The 18,173-nt window shown below is 44.6% G+C and overlaps 1 protein-coding gene across 1 annotated transcript in view; it reads right to left on the bottom strand.

The window, feature by feature from the left end:
• Positions 1-18,173, bottom strand: part of LOC103751354 (CUB and sushi domain-containing protein 1) — a 144,169-nt gene that overhangs the window by 55,095 nt on the left and 70,901 nt on the right. Inside the window, exons 11-12 of the mRNA XM_008854744.1 lie at positions 17,261-17,455; positions 9,915-10,088 (exon numbers count right to left, since the gene is read on the bottom strand). Of these exons, the coding sequence (XP_008852966.1) occupies positions 9,915-10,088; positions 17,261-17,455 (369 nt within the window). The remainder of the gene's footprint in view (positions 1-9,914; positions 10,089-17,260; positions 17,456-18,173) is intronic.

Below are 18,173 nucleotides of genomic sequence, written 5' to 3'. Positions count from 1 at the left end.
GACCTGAAAGAGAAGAACAGTAGGAAGCAGGCCTTAATAAGGGAGATATGGATAAAAATTGGGTTAGTTTAAGGGAGAGGAGAGGGAAGGGTATACAAGGAACCTAGGGGATAAAGGGAAAGAAGGAGCTCAAAGAGGTAGGACCACAGGAGAAGGGTATTAGTAGGAGAGAAAGGGGGGACAAAGGGAGAAAGGGGGGAAATGGGGGCACCTTAAGTGGGAAAATCATGATGGAGGGGTGAGACAATGTGAGAGATAAATAATGCCTAGCTAGTTTTGAAAACCAGAGGGAACCATATTCAACCTACTAACAAATTTTGTATAGCAGATCAAGAAATATATGTCTAGGTAAGGTTTATCTGAGAACAACTGATCTTTGCCCAAGATATATCTACATGACACACAGTAATTAAAAGTACCAGACTGGTGGAACCAACCTTCTTGGATGTTTTACAGACATACTTTGAGGCCTATAATAAATTGGTCAGAGGGACATAAAGGAGAGTTTTTGCTCCTTGCCCTCCTAGGTCGACTAGTTACAGGGGACCATGAACATCTCTCAAAATGTCCTATAATGGTGGTGGGTCACCTGTCCTCTTGATCAAGGAGGCTGAGGAGACCCCACCAGATGGACTTGAACCAGTGTAAAGAGGAGGGTCAATGCAGAGGAAACATTTCCTCCATGCTTCCAAGCAAAGTCAACCATGGTTGAGCAGGACTTTTGACTTATTTTCACATACGTGGAACTGGTAAAAGAAAAGGAGCCAGGGGCTCCTCCCAAGCCCACATGGCCCCTTAGGAACAGATCCTCAAATGACCTTAAGAGTAAAAATAAATTGATTTATCTGGGACAACTGTATGGACTTAAACACCCAAAAGGAAAGTATAACCAAAGATTAAAGGCCCCAATTTATATTTCTTAAAAGTCCATATGCATAGCTAAAGGCTACATAACAAGCAGCAATGCCCGATAGAAGATACCTTCTTTTGAGTTGTTGGCCAGGGTGGCCCAAGGGACTCCCAGGTAATAACCCAGCAGAGAACTGGGAAAATGAACAGCAGACCCCAATCTTATCTAAGGGAATATTGACAACTGATTGCTGCTAGATGAGGAACAGCTGACCTTCCTAAAACAAAGACCTCTAGATAGGCTTATTAGATTCACCAGATGGACAAGTAGTGGGGAGTGGGTGGGGTGCTGACAACACAGCAGACATTAGCAGGGATATCGGAGTATAAGGGCTCTAGTGGGGGGAGGGAGGCTATGGGAGGGTGCCATCTGGGAAGTGGGTGTATAGTTGAATAAGATGGTTTGGGATATTCTGTGTAATAAACACACACACACACAAATCAACAAATTAAAAAAATATTATATTTGAGGAGGAAGCATGGAAATTTATGTCACGCTGATTAGTAGAGGTGATAAACATTACCATTGAAATCTACCCAATGACTTTATAGACATACACAGGTGCCAAGGATCCAAGTGCAACCGATTATGACTAGTAATAATTAGATACATACAGATTAGAGATTTGTGCACCAACATCTCAGTGTTAGTAGCAAAAACAATGAGTCTTTCTGCAAGGAACAATATATTCTTAAATGAAATGGAGATCTTTTTTAAAGGTTAAAAACTCATTCAATTTTATGTCTCATAGGGTTTATACTGGGTTCAATATTGTATAACTGTATTAACTCACCTGCGAACCTAGAAACTTGCACTCACTTGTGAAAGAGGTGGACTCTTGCTCTGGAGTGTGTTACTGAATATGTTAAAGCTGTAGTGAAATGCTTCTAATCATGTAGTTATTTAAAATTTTAAAAAATGATTTGGTTTATCTGGGTGAACTGTATGGTCTTAAACACCCAAAAGGAAAGTATAACCAAAGATTAAAGGAGTTAATATAATTCTTTAAGAATCCATGTGTATAGCTAAAGGCTACATAACAAGAAACAATATACACAGGTGCCAAGGATCCAAGTGCAACTGATTATGACTAGTAATAATCAGATACATACAGATTAGAGATGCATGCGCCAACATCTTAGTGTTAATTGCATTAAAGCTGAATTTTTCTGTAGAAAACTGTGTATTTTAATAAGGAAATAGAGATCTATTTTAAAGGTTAAAACTTAATTTAAGTTTATGTCTTATGAGGTTTCTACTGTGTACAATATTGTATAACTGTAGTAATTCAACTGTAAACCTAAAAATTTACAGCCAATTTTGAAAGAGATGCATCTTAGCTCAGGAAATTGCTATTGAATATGTCAATGCTGTTGTCATGAAATGCTTCTTCTAAGTATGTTGTTATTAAATAAATAATTAAAAGAATATCCTGCATCAAAAGTGATGGGGAGATACAGGGGGAGTTGGAGGGGACGGAGTGGGCTTGCATTTGATGAAAACACCTTATATGCATGTAGGAAATCCTCCAAATACTTTGTTTATTCTTTAAAACTCTGGAAAAAACAAAGAAGAAAGAAGAATATCTTGCCTCTTAGGGGAGCTAGAACAGCAGACCGTAGGATGCTTTCCACTCTGTGATGAGTGGCTTTGAGCTAAGCCAGGGCTGTTGCAGACAGTGAACATGAGGGCCACTTTACAGGCCCTCCTTCGCTGTCACACAGGGTTGTGAAAGGGCACGTGGATCAGATCCATGCACAGGCATAACTGGCATTGGCATTAAACACCCACGGGTCTTTTTACGTCTGCGTAACTATCTGTGTTAAAGGGACCTTGGAACAGTGAAGGGAGAGACTTTTCCTTCTAAGTACAAAATGTTGGGGTGAGGTGGACTGATTTCTCTATCTCACACAAACATGATGTGTCTTGAGATCATGAAGCCCTTCTGGGGACAAGCAGCCATGGCTTGAGGAGCCACATAGCACTCTATGCTACTGAGAGTGACATCAGCTATGAAGCCAATTCCTCAGTCACAAAATGCACTGTTATCAATTATTTTTCAAATGCATCCTGGGACATTGACATCTATTTTAGGCCATGCTTGATACCACAGTTTGGACAATCTTTGGGGTTTTTAAAGATCTTTCATCTGGAGACTGGAAAGATGGCTCAGTGGTTAAGAGCATTTTCTGTTCTTCCAGAAGACACAAGTTCAGTTCCCAGGACCCAGCTGGGCCTGCAACCCTGGCTCCAGGGAATTCAACATCCCTTCTGGCCTCAGGGGACACTCATACACATGTGACAGTCACTCATACACACACACGCACACACACACACACACACACACACACACACACATTAAAGCTAAATAAAAAAGAAACCTTTCACTGAATGTGGTGGCACATGCCTTTAATCCCAGCACTTGGGATGGGGAGGCAGGTGGGCATCCGTCAGCTCAAGGCCAGTCTGGTCTACATGGTGAGTGCTGGGCCAGCTGGGAATAAACACCAACCCCAAAACCAAACAAAACCCCAAAAACTTTCATTTTTTTTATTTAATGGGTAATTCCAAAGTACATAGTATTTTAAACCCTGGCCTGACATTTCTTTCCCAGGCTTATCTACCTGAAAAGCATCTGTGGCTCTCAAGACACAGCCTTGAGTTCTCACAAACCTGAAAGTTCTGCCAGGTACACAGGGCACAAATACTGACAAATTTGGGTTTCTCCACAAAAGAAGGTGAAGCTTTCTTCATTAGTACATGTGCCAAATATTTGGGCTTTGAGGTATCGTGAATGGTTTTTTTGCTTTGTCTTGGTGGGCAGTATGATTTCTCTTACTATGAACTGTCGCAATCAATTTCTAAGCTCAGTGTAGGTCTGTACCATGGGCTGAGCCAATGCCTGACTCAGTGTAGAAGTCTGTGGTATCACTGATCTTTCCAAGGCTCCTGGGGCTGGGTTTATCTGGGCACAGCACACTGTTCTGCCTTCCCACTTAACTACCAAGGCATGTTCTCAGTTCAGACCTCTGAGCTAATCTGCATCAAGCAGTGGTCACTGTCACTATAGGTGCGGCTGCTGGAATCACATGATTCCATTTCCATATATTAATATCATACCTGCCATCCACGTGGTTTCCCCATGTCTCCTCAGCCATGCTCAGTCCCTTCTACCCGTCTACACCTGTCTAAGCCTTTGTCCATACCTCCCAGTCACCATCTGTCTATACCTGTCTAAGCCTTTGTCCATACTGCCCTGTGGCCATTCATCATCCCCAACTTTTTACTAAAAGGGCCTGTCCTTTACTTAATTGATACCTTACGTTATAGATTCTGAAGAAAAGAAGCACTGTACCCTATTACCCTCTTAATACAAGCAGAAATTCTTGATGAATTAAAAGAATCTTAGGCAATACTCTGAAATACATGGAGATGACCATGGCTGAATATTTCCCCACACTCTTCCCCAAGCCAAGAACATTCAAGATTGGTGCAAGGCGATTCAGAACTGTTGACCTTCTCTGACTAAGATACAGCAAGTACTTTACACAAAGATGGTAGAACAGACACCCTGGGGGAGGGAAGGATTAATCCTCTCTTTTTTCTATAATGTGAGCATTATCATTCTCAGTCATTTTATTGAAAAATTTTAATGTGGACCTCTCAAAACCTACACGGTATTTGAAGAATGCATTCCAATTTTATTCCTTTAACTCTACAAAAAAGCTCTAAAATACTATTTTGAATCATGAGATCCAACCATTTTAGTCTTGTGAATGTCACTGTAATATTATATTCATCATAAGATTTCTGTCTTACTGTTATTACGGTTCAACAAATGCAAGCCTACTTCAAATAGCAGCCCAATTTATTGGAAGCATACTGTTGTTTTATGTGAGGCTGTCTTTATCAGAGGCATCTTCAATAGCAAGGATTAAAGAATTAACCCAGGGGGTGAGCTGGCAGGTCGTTCTGTGTTGAAAAATCTACATGCCCTAAGTGTTATTAAGAGATTAATGAACACTTTTACAACAGGGACCCTAGATTATAAACGCACCACCTCTTTCTAACCATGTGCTCACCGTTGGGGTAAAGGGAAATTACCACAAGGTAGATAAACACAAGAACATAATTAAGAGAGTGGGCTGAGGATAAAGGTCTCCTGATGGATTAGAAGGTGATTGATGGAGAAGACATGGGGTCTGTGTTCCCAGAGCTTAATGCTCCAAATTAGAGAGGCATGAAGCACGTACCTTACAGAAGGGAACACACAACAATCCTTGGCAACTTAGAGCCCGTGGAGACTCCGTCACAGCACAGGCAAGGGAGTTCTAACACAGCATGTTCTGGGAACTTCTGTGGGGATGTGCGATAACAGGCATGGACAAACCTTCATCTTGAAATCATCTGCAAAGCTGCACACACACACCACACACACACACACACACACACACACACACACACACACACACAGTCCTCTGTCAGAGGCTCAGGCTCAGAACTCAGATTAGGAACTTCCACCATAGCACAGATTCCATTATTGAGTGTGAGTCAAGACACCCCCCGCCTCCTCAAACACAGTTCTGTTACAGGTAATTCCTCAAGACTTGGCCAGTGAGAATTACTCTTGCAGGTGCTGATCTATTTATCTTCTCTGCTCAGAGGATCTGAAATAAACCTTGCTATTGGACACCTCTGGACACAGCTAGAATACTACCATAACCAGAAGGACCACACCAACACAAAGCATTCCTCTGGGTAGTCCTCCAGATAAATAGATCCTGATCCACAACCTGGTCAAGTACATGCCAGAGTGTCTATGCTGGGAAGGGTGTCTGCAATTCAATATAGCTCAGGGAGCATGTAGCCCCGGGCACAGAGCTTTGTGAGCAGCTCTGTTATGAAACAAGTCTCCACTGTGGTGCTGGGCAGAGCTTCAATTTTAACTAGCTCTGTCAGTGGGCAGATGGCTTGTACACTGAGTCTGAAAGCAAAGAACTTTCCTGTACACTGTGTCTGCTGTCACCAACTAATGGTGGAAGATCCGTACCTCTAATGCCATCACAAACCCTCAGTTCACACCCCAGCATATGAATTTGATTAGTTTTATTTTTTCTGTACAGGTTTTCATGGTGTCTTCACCTACCCATCCAGGGCTGTCAAAACTTACCACAGCCAGCTCATTCTATCTTTGGTATCATAGCATCTCCAATACCTTAAAATAGCTCTTTGTCACTTCCTTATGCCTCTCTTGGGCAAAAATAATGATCTAAAGTTTTACAGACATTGCTCCCAAATCAAGGTCACCAGATCCTTTATGGTAGGACTATGCCAGTCTCGATATCCAGATAGGCTCCCCTGCAGAGCTGGAATCATTGAGGTATATAAAGGATGGAGAGGATTTGGTGGTTCCTGGAGAGTGGAGCTGACAGTGGGACCCAGGGAGAACAGAACAGAACACCAGTCACAGGTGAGGGGGTTTTATGTCCTTAGCACTGTTGCCTATAACAGATGTGTTCTTTAAGATACTGTCCTTAGAACTGTATTTGATCACATCAAGGGAAACATACTTGCTGCCCCATGTAGCATTCTGCCATCTTCCTGGCACTCCTGACTGACTTTGGGTACCCATATCCTATTCACTGAGATGGTATATTTCTCAAAGCCACAGATGTAGGGCCTGTTATTTTGTTTTGTTAAGAGGTAGTCTCTCCTTGACATGAAGCCATGGGATTCCATAGACTATTTTCTGAACTTTAAGAAGTTCCACACCAAATGCCGCCATTGTTACTGGGAATCACCTCCCACTGTGACCACTGAGCTAGCTGCCCTGGGGTCCAGGGAGCACTGCACATCTGTGTCTCAGTCTCTCAAAGTCACTTAGCTTAGTAGAAACCCAGAGTTCTTTCAGGAAGGTCCTAACAATAGAAACAAAGGATGCAGTGATTCAAATGACAAATCAGGCCAGGGCATGGACGAAAAGCAACAGCCAGGTTCACAGGTGATCTCATCTAAGCCCAGCCACCAGCCCAGCAGACCCCAGGGATGCCTCCCTCTCCTTAGCATAAGTCGTTGGTTCTAGAACTCAGGTGGCTTCCAGTTCGTCCTCCAGTGCCCCCGTGTGGGTGGAAGAGTGTACTTCTCTCTTAAACCTGCCTTCTGAGAGGGAACCTTGTCACAAAGAGAGCCAGAAGTACTTGGGAGTCCTGAACTGCAACCACACGACTTACACATACAAGCTATTTCTAACAGTGGTTCGGTTTATGAAGCTGGACAGGTTTCTTGCATCTCTAAGCAATTTTCTCATCTGTGATAGGAGGGATAGGCCCCTACTGTGTGTTTTAATGTGAATAAAAACATAGGACAAAACACAAAAATGCCATGTATATGTTATTAATAAAGAAGTTACTCACAGATACTGTGTTCCATAAGGCCTCTAGTTAGCATGTGGGATATGGAGCTATTTACAGAACCAGCTACATGTGTCTGTGCCAGGCTATGGACGAACCCTGCCCTGGGCCATGTATCTGAGCATCTTACAGCCTCCTCTGGTAATGGAACAGTCTCCATCCCCTCCCCTCCTTATAGGTCCACACACATTTGCCACACATGTGATTTCACAATTGCCCAAACACACATTGTTGCTGCATTAGATCATGCTGACTCCCATCAGCAGTCTGGTACCGAGACCATACTAGGAAGATTATGAATCTCGGCCCTCAAGTCTCAATGGTCACCATGAAACTCTATCTGCTCAGCTTTTAAATCTTCACCCGAAATTTACTGCCCATTATTTAAGCACTGGTTACACATGTGTGGCTATGTGCCAGTTCAACCCTTTCTGAACTGTTCCTTCTGTTAAGTATTTTGCTCCTCTAATTTTATTAGCTCTCCAATTATTCCTATATATTCCTTCTTTCCATTTCTATACCACATTATTTACACATTATTTTTTGGAGCTTTTCTCTCTCCTTATGTTTAGTTTCTTTCTTCTGAGCAAATAGACTCACTTCTGGCCATCTATCCTCCAAAAAGTTTTCTCAGATGGACTGAGTCTGATTGAGACAGGATTTGCAGGATAGCTGACTCCTGTTTGTCACCCTGAAGACTTCAAGTCTTAACGCTCAAGCAGAAGGCTAATACAGGATAAGTAACAGCTTACTATAGACCAGTAGGACTCAAAATGACCCTGATTTCACAGTTTAATAACCTAATGTGCCATTTAAACTTCTCAAACTTGAGGACAGCTTAACCTACACCCCTGGTTGGGGTTCTGATGAGCAGGACCTCCACACAAGCAGAGGTATGTTTTAGACCACCCACCATCCTCTGTCCTAAATCCCACTGACATGGACAGAGATGTCTGCACCAGCACTGCCTTAGGGAGATTGCTCCTCAATGGCCAAGTCCTTAAGAACATTCAGGAATGTCTAGAAAACCTCCAAGGCTCCCATGACTCTCTCTAAATTGTCTCACATTCCAAGGAGATTGCTCAGTCTGCTGAAAGATAATGATTCTATTCAACAAGAGAGCATATGTGTAATGTATAATGTATTAGGTATAAATTATGTGTAATGATACAATGTATATCAATATATAAAATGTAGTAACACAAAATATGCACACGTATTTAGACTGTTCTTTCAGTACCACAGTAAATCAAATAAGCGAGGATTGTTCTGTGGATACGTGTGAGAACCTCCTTTGACTTGACTTCTCTTTCTCCTGTTGGCCGAGGTCAAAAGAAGAGCAGGTTTTACTACTAAGCTTCCAGAACCTTGTTCTAGTTCTGAAGTTCATGGAGACGCAGCTGAAGTCTTCCAGGGCCCTCAGCACTGCGAGGTTGAAAACCAGCAACGTGACAGAGGCAGTGCAGCCAGAGTAGAGAGATGGAAAGGTGCAGAGGGAGGCCTGGTGCTGGGGGAAGGGAAGGTGCTGAGCGTTGTTAGGGGCCTAGAGGAAAGTGAGATGCTGGAGGGCGGTGGGGCGGTGGAAGGGAGTGGGTAAAGGAGGGAGGGGGGAAGGAGGGGGCGGGTGCTGGACGGAGGTCAGGTACTACAGGTAAGTAAGATGTTTCAGTATGGAAATTAGAAAGTGGCACATCTGCATCTGTGTGTGCACAGTGTGACCACACTATGTACAACATTTTTAATGGAAACAGTCCCCCCTGTAAAATTAGAAAGTGGCACATCTGCATCTGTGTGCGCACAGGGTGTCCACACTATGTACAACATTTTTAATGGAAACAGTCCCCCTTGTAAAATTAGAAAGTGGCACATCTGCATCTGTGTGCGCACAGTGTGTCCACACTATGTACAACATTTTTAATGGAAACAGTCCCCCTTGTAAAATTATTGCAGGGAATATCTTTAGAAAGTCAAAACTCTTATTATAGACACATGGTTTCAAACAGCTTAAGGTATTCACATAGCTTTAGATTAGCATCACTTCAATTTCATGACAGAATTTTAAACCATTAAACAGGTAGAATGTGTGTAAGTTTTTTTTTGAAATTATTTGTGTCTCCTTCATTTGTAGTGGTTTTGAATGTTATATATTCTCAACCCTCTATGACAGTCTTTTGTTAAAGATTTTACTTTTTATTTTTAATTAGGTGCATGCATGTGTGGGGAGGTTCTGCACATGTATGCAGTGCCTACAGAGGCCAGAAGAGGGTGTTGGATCCCCTGCAGCTGGATTTAAAGGGGGTTGTGAGCCACCTGGCATGGAAGCTGGGAAGGGAACGCAGATCCTCAACAGGGGCGGCAAGTGCTCTTAACCTCTAAAGCATCGCTCCAGCCCCTCTAGAAGACAGTCTTTATAGAACAGAAAGCAAAATACAACCATTCTTCACTGTTCAAACTAAAGAGATGTCACCTGCAGACGCTCCGAGAGGAAAGAAGCCACAGGCAGCTGAGAGGCCGGACTCAGCAATCAAGGAAGCAGTACTGTCACCGCTTTGCAAGGTTTATTCGGATTAAACAGGAGACATGGAGCAGCTTACCCAGACACCTAGTTTCTGGTCCACTCCAGAGGCCATTGGCCAAGCACTCACGGACGTGGGAACCCACGAGAGTGTACCCGGTGTTGCAGGTGAAGATGGCGGTGGCTCCGAACACAGTGAGTGTCCCTATCTTGTTGCCATTCGGAGGAAAAGACAGGCTTCCACAGGAGATGACTGGAAAGACAAAGTCAGTGTTGGTACGGGTCTGGGTGTTACTCCCAAACAGAAATCCCGAGTGCCCTCTTTCATAGAGAGCACGCCTCCCTCGGGAAGGTCTGCTAGGACTCGGCACACATATCAGTAATCCCTCAGCTCGGTTTTCCTTCCCTAATGTCCCTAACATGGACTCTTAGAAGTTCTGTCATATTCCCAAGCTATCAAGGTCCCTGCAATCACTGATGAAGTTTTCTTATCCTCACAGATCAATAAACGGTTTTTTGAGAGCCACACAGTACCCCAAACACTGCCCTCTATGCACATCTACAGGCAAGTTGACTGTCCACCTTCCTATCCATATCAGTCCAGAGAATGGTAAAATCACGAGGGGACACCACACGAGCCTGCTGGGGACTGAACAGGAAACCCCTTCTCCAGCAGGAACGAAATACTGTGGGGTTAAAATCCAGGACTTCTGACTCCAACTCCAGGGCCAAGCTGATTTTTCTTTACTTGTGTGATTGATTGAGATGATGTGCTAGTTCCCTGCACCTGCTGACTTAAGGACATGTGGAACCTTCCAGAAGATTAGTAAGTGTACACACAGAGTTGTCCCATGTGGACACAGACAGGGTGGCTATAAGTCCCAGAGATAACCTTGCCCTCCTGTGGTGGAACACAGCCACTGTGACCCCCAAATCTCTCCAGTCTTGGAGGTAAACTAATGGTCACCCACACTAGGGATATTGATGCCAGCCACATGTTTGCACCTCAGATGCATAAACACTTGAACACAAAATCCATAGCATCTCATAAGATGAGATAGTTTGAAGTCTTTGGGGCTTCTGGCCACCAGAGGCTCACAAATGAGTAAACCTGTAAGAACACATCTGAGAAAAGCTACCCTAGAGCTCTGAGCACTGCACAAGGTGTGATATATGCAGTACTTAAGACCACACTGCTGATTTGCAAAAAGACTGAGTTCCCCTCCACAGTGGACTGGCCAGAGGTGGGAAAACATCACTGTGAAGATCACAAGGTCTTGGCTCAGCCAGGTGAGCACAACAGTCCTCTAACAGTCTGTCAGATCCTTACTGGGGCTGAGGATGGCTGTTGCTGTGGAGGGCTGTGCTGCAGACTTGGGGAGGAGCGATGTTGGTGTGCACACTCTGGTGCTGTGGTGAGTGTGCCGTGGGCTCAGCAAGGTTAGCTGCAGTGACAAAGCCGAGCACCTATTTGAGGGACTGTGTGACTGTCATGTCCGTCAGTGTCTTAGCCATTCCCTCATTCTTCTGATGTAACACCTGACAGACGCAATTTAGGGGAAGAAGGATTCATTTTAGGTCCGCATTTCATGGTGGGGCAGCACGGTGGGGTTTGTAGGTGTGGGAGCTACTCTTGCTCATGGGGTCAGGAGCCTAGGAAGCTTGCTCCTCTTCCAGCCAATCAGGAAGCAGAGAGAGACTTGGCCCTTCAAGGACCCCCGACTGCTCCCCAGAGGCCCACTTCCTCCAGTAAGGCTCCACCTCCTAAAAGTTCCCCAACCTCTGAAAGCAACACCACAGCTGGGAACAAAGTGTTCAGACACATGAGTCTGTGGGGGACATTTCACATCTAAACCACAGCAACGTGGGTAGGCAGTGTCCTCTGGAAGGCTGGTATGTTCAAGACCTGAACCGCAGCTGGTGGATCCAGTGACTGACAGGTGAGTAGACCACTGGGACTTTGAATTAATTCACCAGTGGATTAAAAGTCAGAACGAACTGCTGGGAAGAAGTAGACTCTGTGGGAGGTAGGACCTGGTGTGAGGCATCAGGCATCAAGCAAGGGAACTTGGAAGGGTCCATCTTATTCCGGACTCTAGTCTGTTTCTCTCTGTTCCCTGGCTGCCTTAGGTGAGCAAATTCTTTCCTCCTTCTCTCTAGGTAGAAACAAAGCAACTCAAGCCAGAGGACCACGGGCTACATTGAAACCTCTGAAACTGCGATCCCAATAAATCCTTCCTCTTTTCCTGCTTTGCTCAAGTGTGCTGGTTCTTGGTTACAGTCTCACCATTTCAGAAGCTGAGGCAGGAGGATTGTGGTGAACTCCTAGCCAGCATAGGCTACTATATGAGACCCTGTCTCAAACAAAAACAATATAATAAAGGTAAAGTAAAAACCATTCCTTGGGTATTTGTCCCAGTGATGAAAATTCTACCACAAACATGCTTACAGATAACCAGGAGAAGAAAATCTCCACACATGTACCACGGAAATCAAACCTTTCAGTCGTGCTGCTCTGAGTCTAAGTAATGACCAGCTCAGTTTCAAACGGACTAGCAGGGAGCCAGGCTAAGTGTGGTTTATAGGGGTCACTCACCAGAATTCTGGAGTTAGCTCTAGAGAAGGTCTTGCCGAGAGACCGTCCCATTTCTCAGTGTCTAAGGCTGCTTAGCCACACAGCACCAAGTGTGAGCTTTCAGCAGTTTGATATTGTGTGTGCAGTACCAAATGTCAATGGATTCAAGCGGGATTTAGATCTCTACGATTTGCTATGAACTTTTCTCTAAGCCCTTTCCCAAACACCACCAAACACAGTGTGAACTCTTCCTTGAACTGTGATATTTAGCAATTCGTTTAGAAGCCATTTAAGTAATTGGATCATGTTTTGCAACTTCAGTGCTTATCAGAAATGTGTCAAATGATGAAGTTTGGATCACATTCTTCATGGAGAGCACCATGCTCCTTTAGTGGTAGACCAGGGAGAAGGTCCCTCACCTTCCACATATGATTCTGTCCTCCCAGCCTAGGCTCACACATCCTGCTGAGGAGACTATTTAAAGTCTGTCCTCTAATAAGGTTCATTCAATCGTAAAGAATTAATGAAACAAAAATGGGGCTTCTCAGCAGCTGGATAATGGAATTCTAGACTGTGTTTCCTTTGGATGTAGTCCCAGCTCATTAAGGCAGAACAAGTTGGAAAAGCCTAATTTGGAGAGTCCTTCACTACCTAAAATAGCCTTGTCAAACAGCAAGGAGAAAGTCTTTTCTCCACATTCCCCTCTACTTTCCAAAATTAAACTCATTAGGGTTGTTTTTCCACACCACTGAAAACATATCCTCACTCACAACGCACAACGCTCCTTCAGAGTTGGTTGGATGACTTAGAGAAGAAAGATGCTGAGATCACCCAGAAATCACCTTCTGCTCTCTGTACATGATGTCTTTCCACTAGAGCTGGGTGACAGCTCTCCCCACAAGGAATCGTCCTTCTCCTCTTCCAAATCAGCCCTGGCCTTCATGGGGGCCTGCTGTGAAACAGGAACCTAAGGGCACATTGTTTTCTCCTGCTATGAGGCCAGCATTCCCCTGAACAGGCTGGATCCTTATAACAAGCTCAAGTGTAGGTGATTTCAACTACCGTGGCCAATAAAGCTCCCATGAGCATGTCTAGCTTAGAATGACCATGAACAGCCAAGAGCCTGTGCTCTGTCCCGTGTACAAAGGGGCTGGACACGCTCAGAGTCCTGGATATGGTTGCCTGTAAACAGATGAAATCCTGGTATCTGGATCAGGGTCATGCTGTGAGGTCCAGGGGCCCAGAGCTGTGATCCATCACTAAACATACGAAGACCTCCCCCAAATAGAACATTCTAAAGATGTAGCTGGCTGCCTGTGCAGCAGCAAGCAGTCATAGAGCTTTTGAACATGTGTTTTCTCAAATTCTGTCTCATGGTATTTAATTCCCACCCTCAGATTAGATGCAATGACAGTGTCATTCTCAAATGTGGATGGAATGCATGTGCTGATTTGTGATAATGGACCCATAACATTGTGTTTAGCCACCAGTCCACACACACACACCTCTGGTTAGGAACAGGAGCTCTTGGACGCCAACCTGACCACTGCACTTCAACCTGACAAAGGTCTGCTTTCAGAGAACTCTAAATCCGTAGTTAGGAAACACAGAGTCCAGAATGAAGGGAATGCTTTCTGTAGACATTTAAAAGTTCCAGTTTAGCTTTTTGTGTCTATCTAAATTTCAAAATGCAAAGATGATTGTTTTCTGATTCATGGATTTCTACAACGAACATGTTTATTGCTTTTAACTCTACCCACCAAAATGTTATGAGAAAGAATGCTAGCTTTCTTCGTGCATGGAGTGCCTGACTGGGGTGTGCATTCCTGGATATTGTCAAACCCATCTGCCTTCTGATGCCTTAGACTGCAGAGAAATGACTCCAGGGTTGAAACACAACCTCCTTCCTGTGGAGACCCAGATGCTCTATGGACTTAGAACCACGAACCACTTGGAGTGAGAATGGGAGCCCTTTAAAAGCTGGAGAACTTCTCAGCTGGTCTCAGGGTACTGCAGATGTGTTTGAGTAGTGGCCAAAGGTCTGTTCTTCCTCTTGAGCTAAGGGACAGGCAGTGCAGACCAACCCCTGGGGGATACAACAGAATGCAGTAGGTAGTTCCCCTGCAAATCCCCGCCCAGCCATTCTAAGATAAGCCTCAGGCTATACCAATAAATTACAGCACTGCTGTTACACCAGTGGTTTCTATGACAACATGCTTGAAGATGCTGTTGGTTTAGACCAAGCACCATGTCGATAAGAGCTGTTTCTTCTATAGAGAAATGACCACAGGCTGGCCAATTTGGCTTATGAAAATGTGTCATCTTAAACATTTTTAATTAAGAAATTGTGTTTAAATAAAATTATATTACCACCAGGATTCATATTGCATTCTGGGAGGGGAGTTATATGGGTAAAATAGGGATCATGGGAAAAGAAGAGATTTTAAGTTACAATAAAATGGAAATGTATAAGAGAATGGACTAAGGCATTCATCAATTTCTGTAGATTCCAGAAAATAGACATTATAAGGTTCTAAAAGTATCTTTTTCAGTTTACTTTTTGGGGGATAAAGCCTTGACAGTCTATAGAACCCCTCAACATCTATGAACTGTGTTTCTGTGGCTATTTAAGACTAAATTTTGGAGGAAGAAATGCTTATCAAACTCTAGTACCAAAAAGAGAAGCAACATCAGCTACTGAGCAACAGCTGGGTGTCAGATCCCTGACGGCTCCGGCACCCAGAAGGAACATGAAGGGGAAGGAGACAAACTGCAGACCGTGTTGGTTTCTGTGGTGGTGGTGCTCTGTCTGCTGCTCTGCGTACCTGAGATGTGGTGCTGGATCTGTGTATGCCGTAGTCTGTCGACACAGCTCATCTCAAAACAGCCTGACGACTCCTGGAGACCCCAGACTCCCTCCAGGGTCTCAAGCATCCCTCCAACCAACTACCTGAGCAGTTTTCACATCTCCACTGAGATGGACCCAGCTGTGCGGACCCAGCCACCTCTCTGGAGCCAGCTCAGAAGGAGACTGGAAAAGACACTCTTCTTGCTGGTTGTCGCTCGGCTCAGAAATAAATCCCTATTGTTTATAAAAGCATAGTATTTATGTTAACATACAAGAGATTTGCTATTCTTTTTAATAGATTAAGATACAATTGTTTTCTCAGTTCTAATTTAAATTTTTTAAAAAGTTTTAAAATAATTAGCATTATTCATTTAAAATACAGGAAAGGAAAACTTGGAAGACAGCCTCAGGTTTGCTGCCGTGGGAGCATTCAGCCTGTGAAATCCTTTCCCTTCCTGCAGACCTGGAGCTATTTCCAGGCTGTGAATCAGTTTACCTCCAGTTACACGTGAATGCCGAGATGGGACTGACCTGCCTAGGGGAGCCCTTACAGACACTGAGAATCTGGCCTTCTGAGGGAAGTGAATCAGTGAGGGCTGGTGGGGGCAGGAGACACATCACCTGTGGCCACACCCTGCGACCCCAGCCACAGCTGGGAGGACCTGTTCTGCTAGACAGCAGGCCTGGCTCCACCTCCTCCCCATTGAGGGTCACTTTGCTGCTACTCTGTTGGGTTCAAGAATCAGGAGAATGTGGTGATTGTAAAGATTTACTTCTAAGTGTGAATTCTTCTGGGAGAATGGTTTCTGGCACTAGCATCAAGCTGATCCTGTCTATCTTGGTCACACTGTGGAAGACAGAGACACAGGTACAGGAGAGACTGTGTGGGGCCTACTGCAGGTGCAGAGCCTTCGTTAATGCCCACCCCAGGGGGCTAAAATCTGTCAGGTCCTCTTCCTGGTTTAAGAATGACTACAAACATGTTGATTAGTAAGAAACCAAAACAAAGAACAGGTCTGAGCTCTGTGAGTCCTCATCCTTTATGGCTCTAATGCTTAGTCCCCAGATCACTAAGGAGCTCTATGGGGTGCAGGGATGGGGTGAGTGGAGGGAGTGAAGGAACATCATGTCATGACAGGACTCTGACAGAGGAAACTCACTGTGGCTTCCCGGCCAGCTGATCATCACCTAAACCAAGGAGCAGGACAACCAGGAGCTATCATAGCCAAGCTGAGGGCAGGCTTGGGCAGGGATCCCGGGAAAACAGGGCATTTAAGATATGAGCATCTGACATGGCCACCCCTCTTCAGTTATCTCTGCGCTCCTGGTGAGTTTGTAGTCCCTGATTAATGAGCGGTTGTCCTATTAGAAGTGAATTAAAGTTGTTATCTAAGCCAGCTCCCCCCACCCACCGAGCTGCTGTTTGTCTTCCTGCTACCCTGTTTCCACTCCTCCTAAGTTGTCTGTTGCACAGATCTGTTCCCACTGTCTGTAGCTGTGCTTGATGATTTCCTATGAACAATCAGTAAAGACCAAACACTAAAGATGCATAAATCAAAGTCCAGTTTTGTCTTATTTTCCGATTTATTTCTATTTAACCATTCGCCATGTGCCTGGCATATAATAATCTCCCTTTTCCAGAGAGTCATTGTGAGAGACCGATATCTTCAGCATAAGTACTATTTCCCAAGACCCTAATGAGTAGTTTTGCATGACCTGCATGCACAATAATAATCCCTTTAAACGTGGGCTCTGATTTATCTTAGAACTGATATGAAATTTTTGAGTGTTCTAATACTCTGAAGTTTATAAAATATTGTCATTAACAAGGAAAACAGAGACTTGGACATTTGATTCACAGGCATCTGCTGGAGCATGCCTCCTGAACACTCGGGTTCTGCTTCCATCCACAGGACTTTGATGGGGAACAGATGCCCTCACAGGTGGTCCCGCTAATACATGTGAGAGTCCTGCACCCAGCAAGATGCCCCTGGTCACTCACCTTTACAGCTTGGTCTGTCTTCTCCTGTGCTCCAGGTCCCATTGGCTTGGCACTGCAGGAGCCTCTGGCCCTCTAAGAAAAAGCCAGGGCTGCAGCTGAGCAGAACTTGAGCTCCATACTCATTCAGGGACCCCGAAACCAGCCTCCAGAGCACGTGATCCGACAGCTGGCCTTCAATGCTGGGGCAGCGCACAGCTATAAGAGAAACATACTCAGTGTCAGCTTGGCTTCTGGGCAGCTCTGGCCATGCCTGGTCCTGGAAGGGGAAGCCTGTTCCTGGAGGGGGGACCCTGCTTCTGGAGGGGGGGCTGCTCTTAGAAGGGGGAGCCTGGTCCTAGAAGGTAGAGCCTGCTCCTAGAAGATAGGACCTGATCCTAGAAGGGGGAGCCTGCTCCTGGAAAGGGGAGCCTGGTGTGTGAACTCATGGTTGTGTGCCTTCCACATAACCATGTGGGAGCCATCTGTGAAAGGGTAAACGCCTACACACAGATGTGTCCTCTGAAAATGAGTAGATGTCTCCATGGCCTCAGGGAGTCTTAGAACAGTAATTGTGTAGCTGAAATCAACTCAGTCACTAATTTTCAGAAAATAATATAAAATCAATCCTTGTGCATGCAACACAGAGACACACATACTCACATAGACATGCCTGTGTAACACACTCAAACACATGCCTTCATCAATATGTGAATACACTCATACAGATGCCCTCATACACACCCACACTCATGTGCACATGAAAACACTCATGCACAGTCACATGTAAGCACATATGAATATGTACATGCTTACCTACACACTCGTGTGTGCATGAACACATGTCCCTCCACTCATACATATGTATACACACATATGCATGAGTAAACACACTCACACACACATGCCCTCCCCCCCACATTCATTCACACCTGTG

This window comes from Nannospalax galili, unplaced genomic scaffold (genome assembly GCF_000622305.1).
Source record: "Nannospalax galili isolate Female #2095 unplaced genomic scaffold, S.galili_v1.0 scaffold2527, whole genome shotgun sequence".
In the NCBI taxonomy this organism is placed as follows: Eukaryota; Metazoa; Chordata; class Mammalia; order Rodentia; family Spalacidae; genus Nannospalax; species Nannospalax galili.
This window is presented reverse-complemented; position numbering and strand designations above follow the sequence as displayed.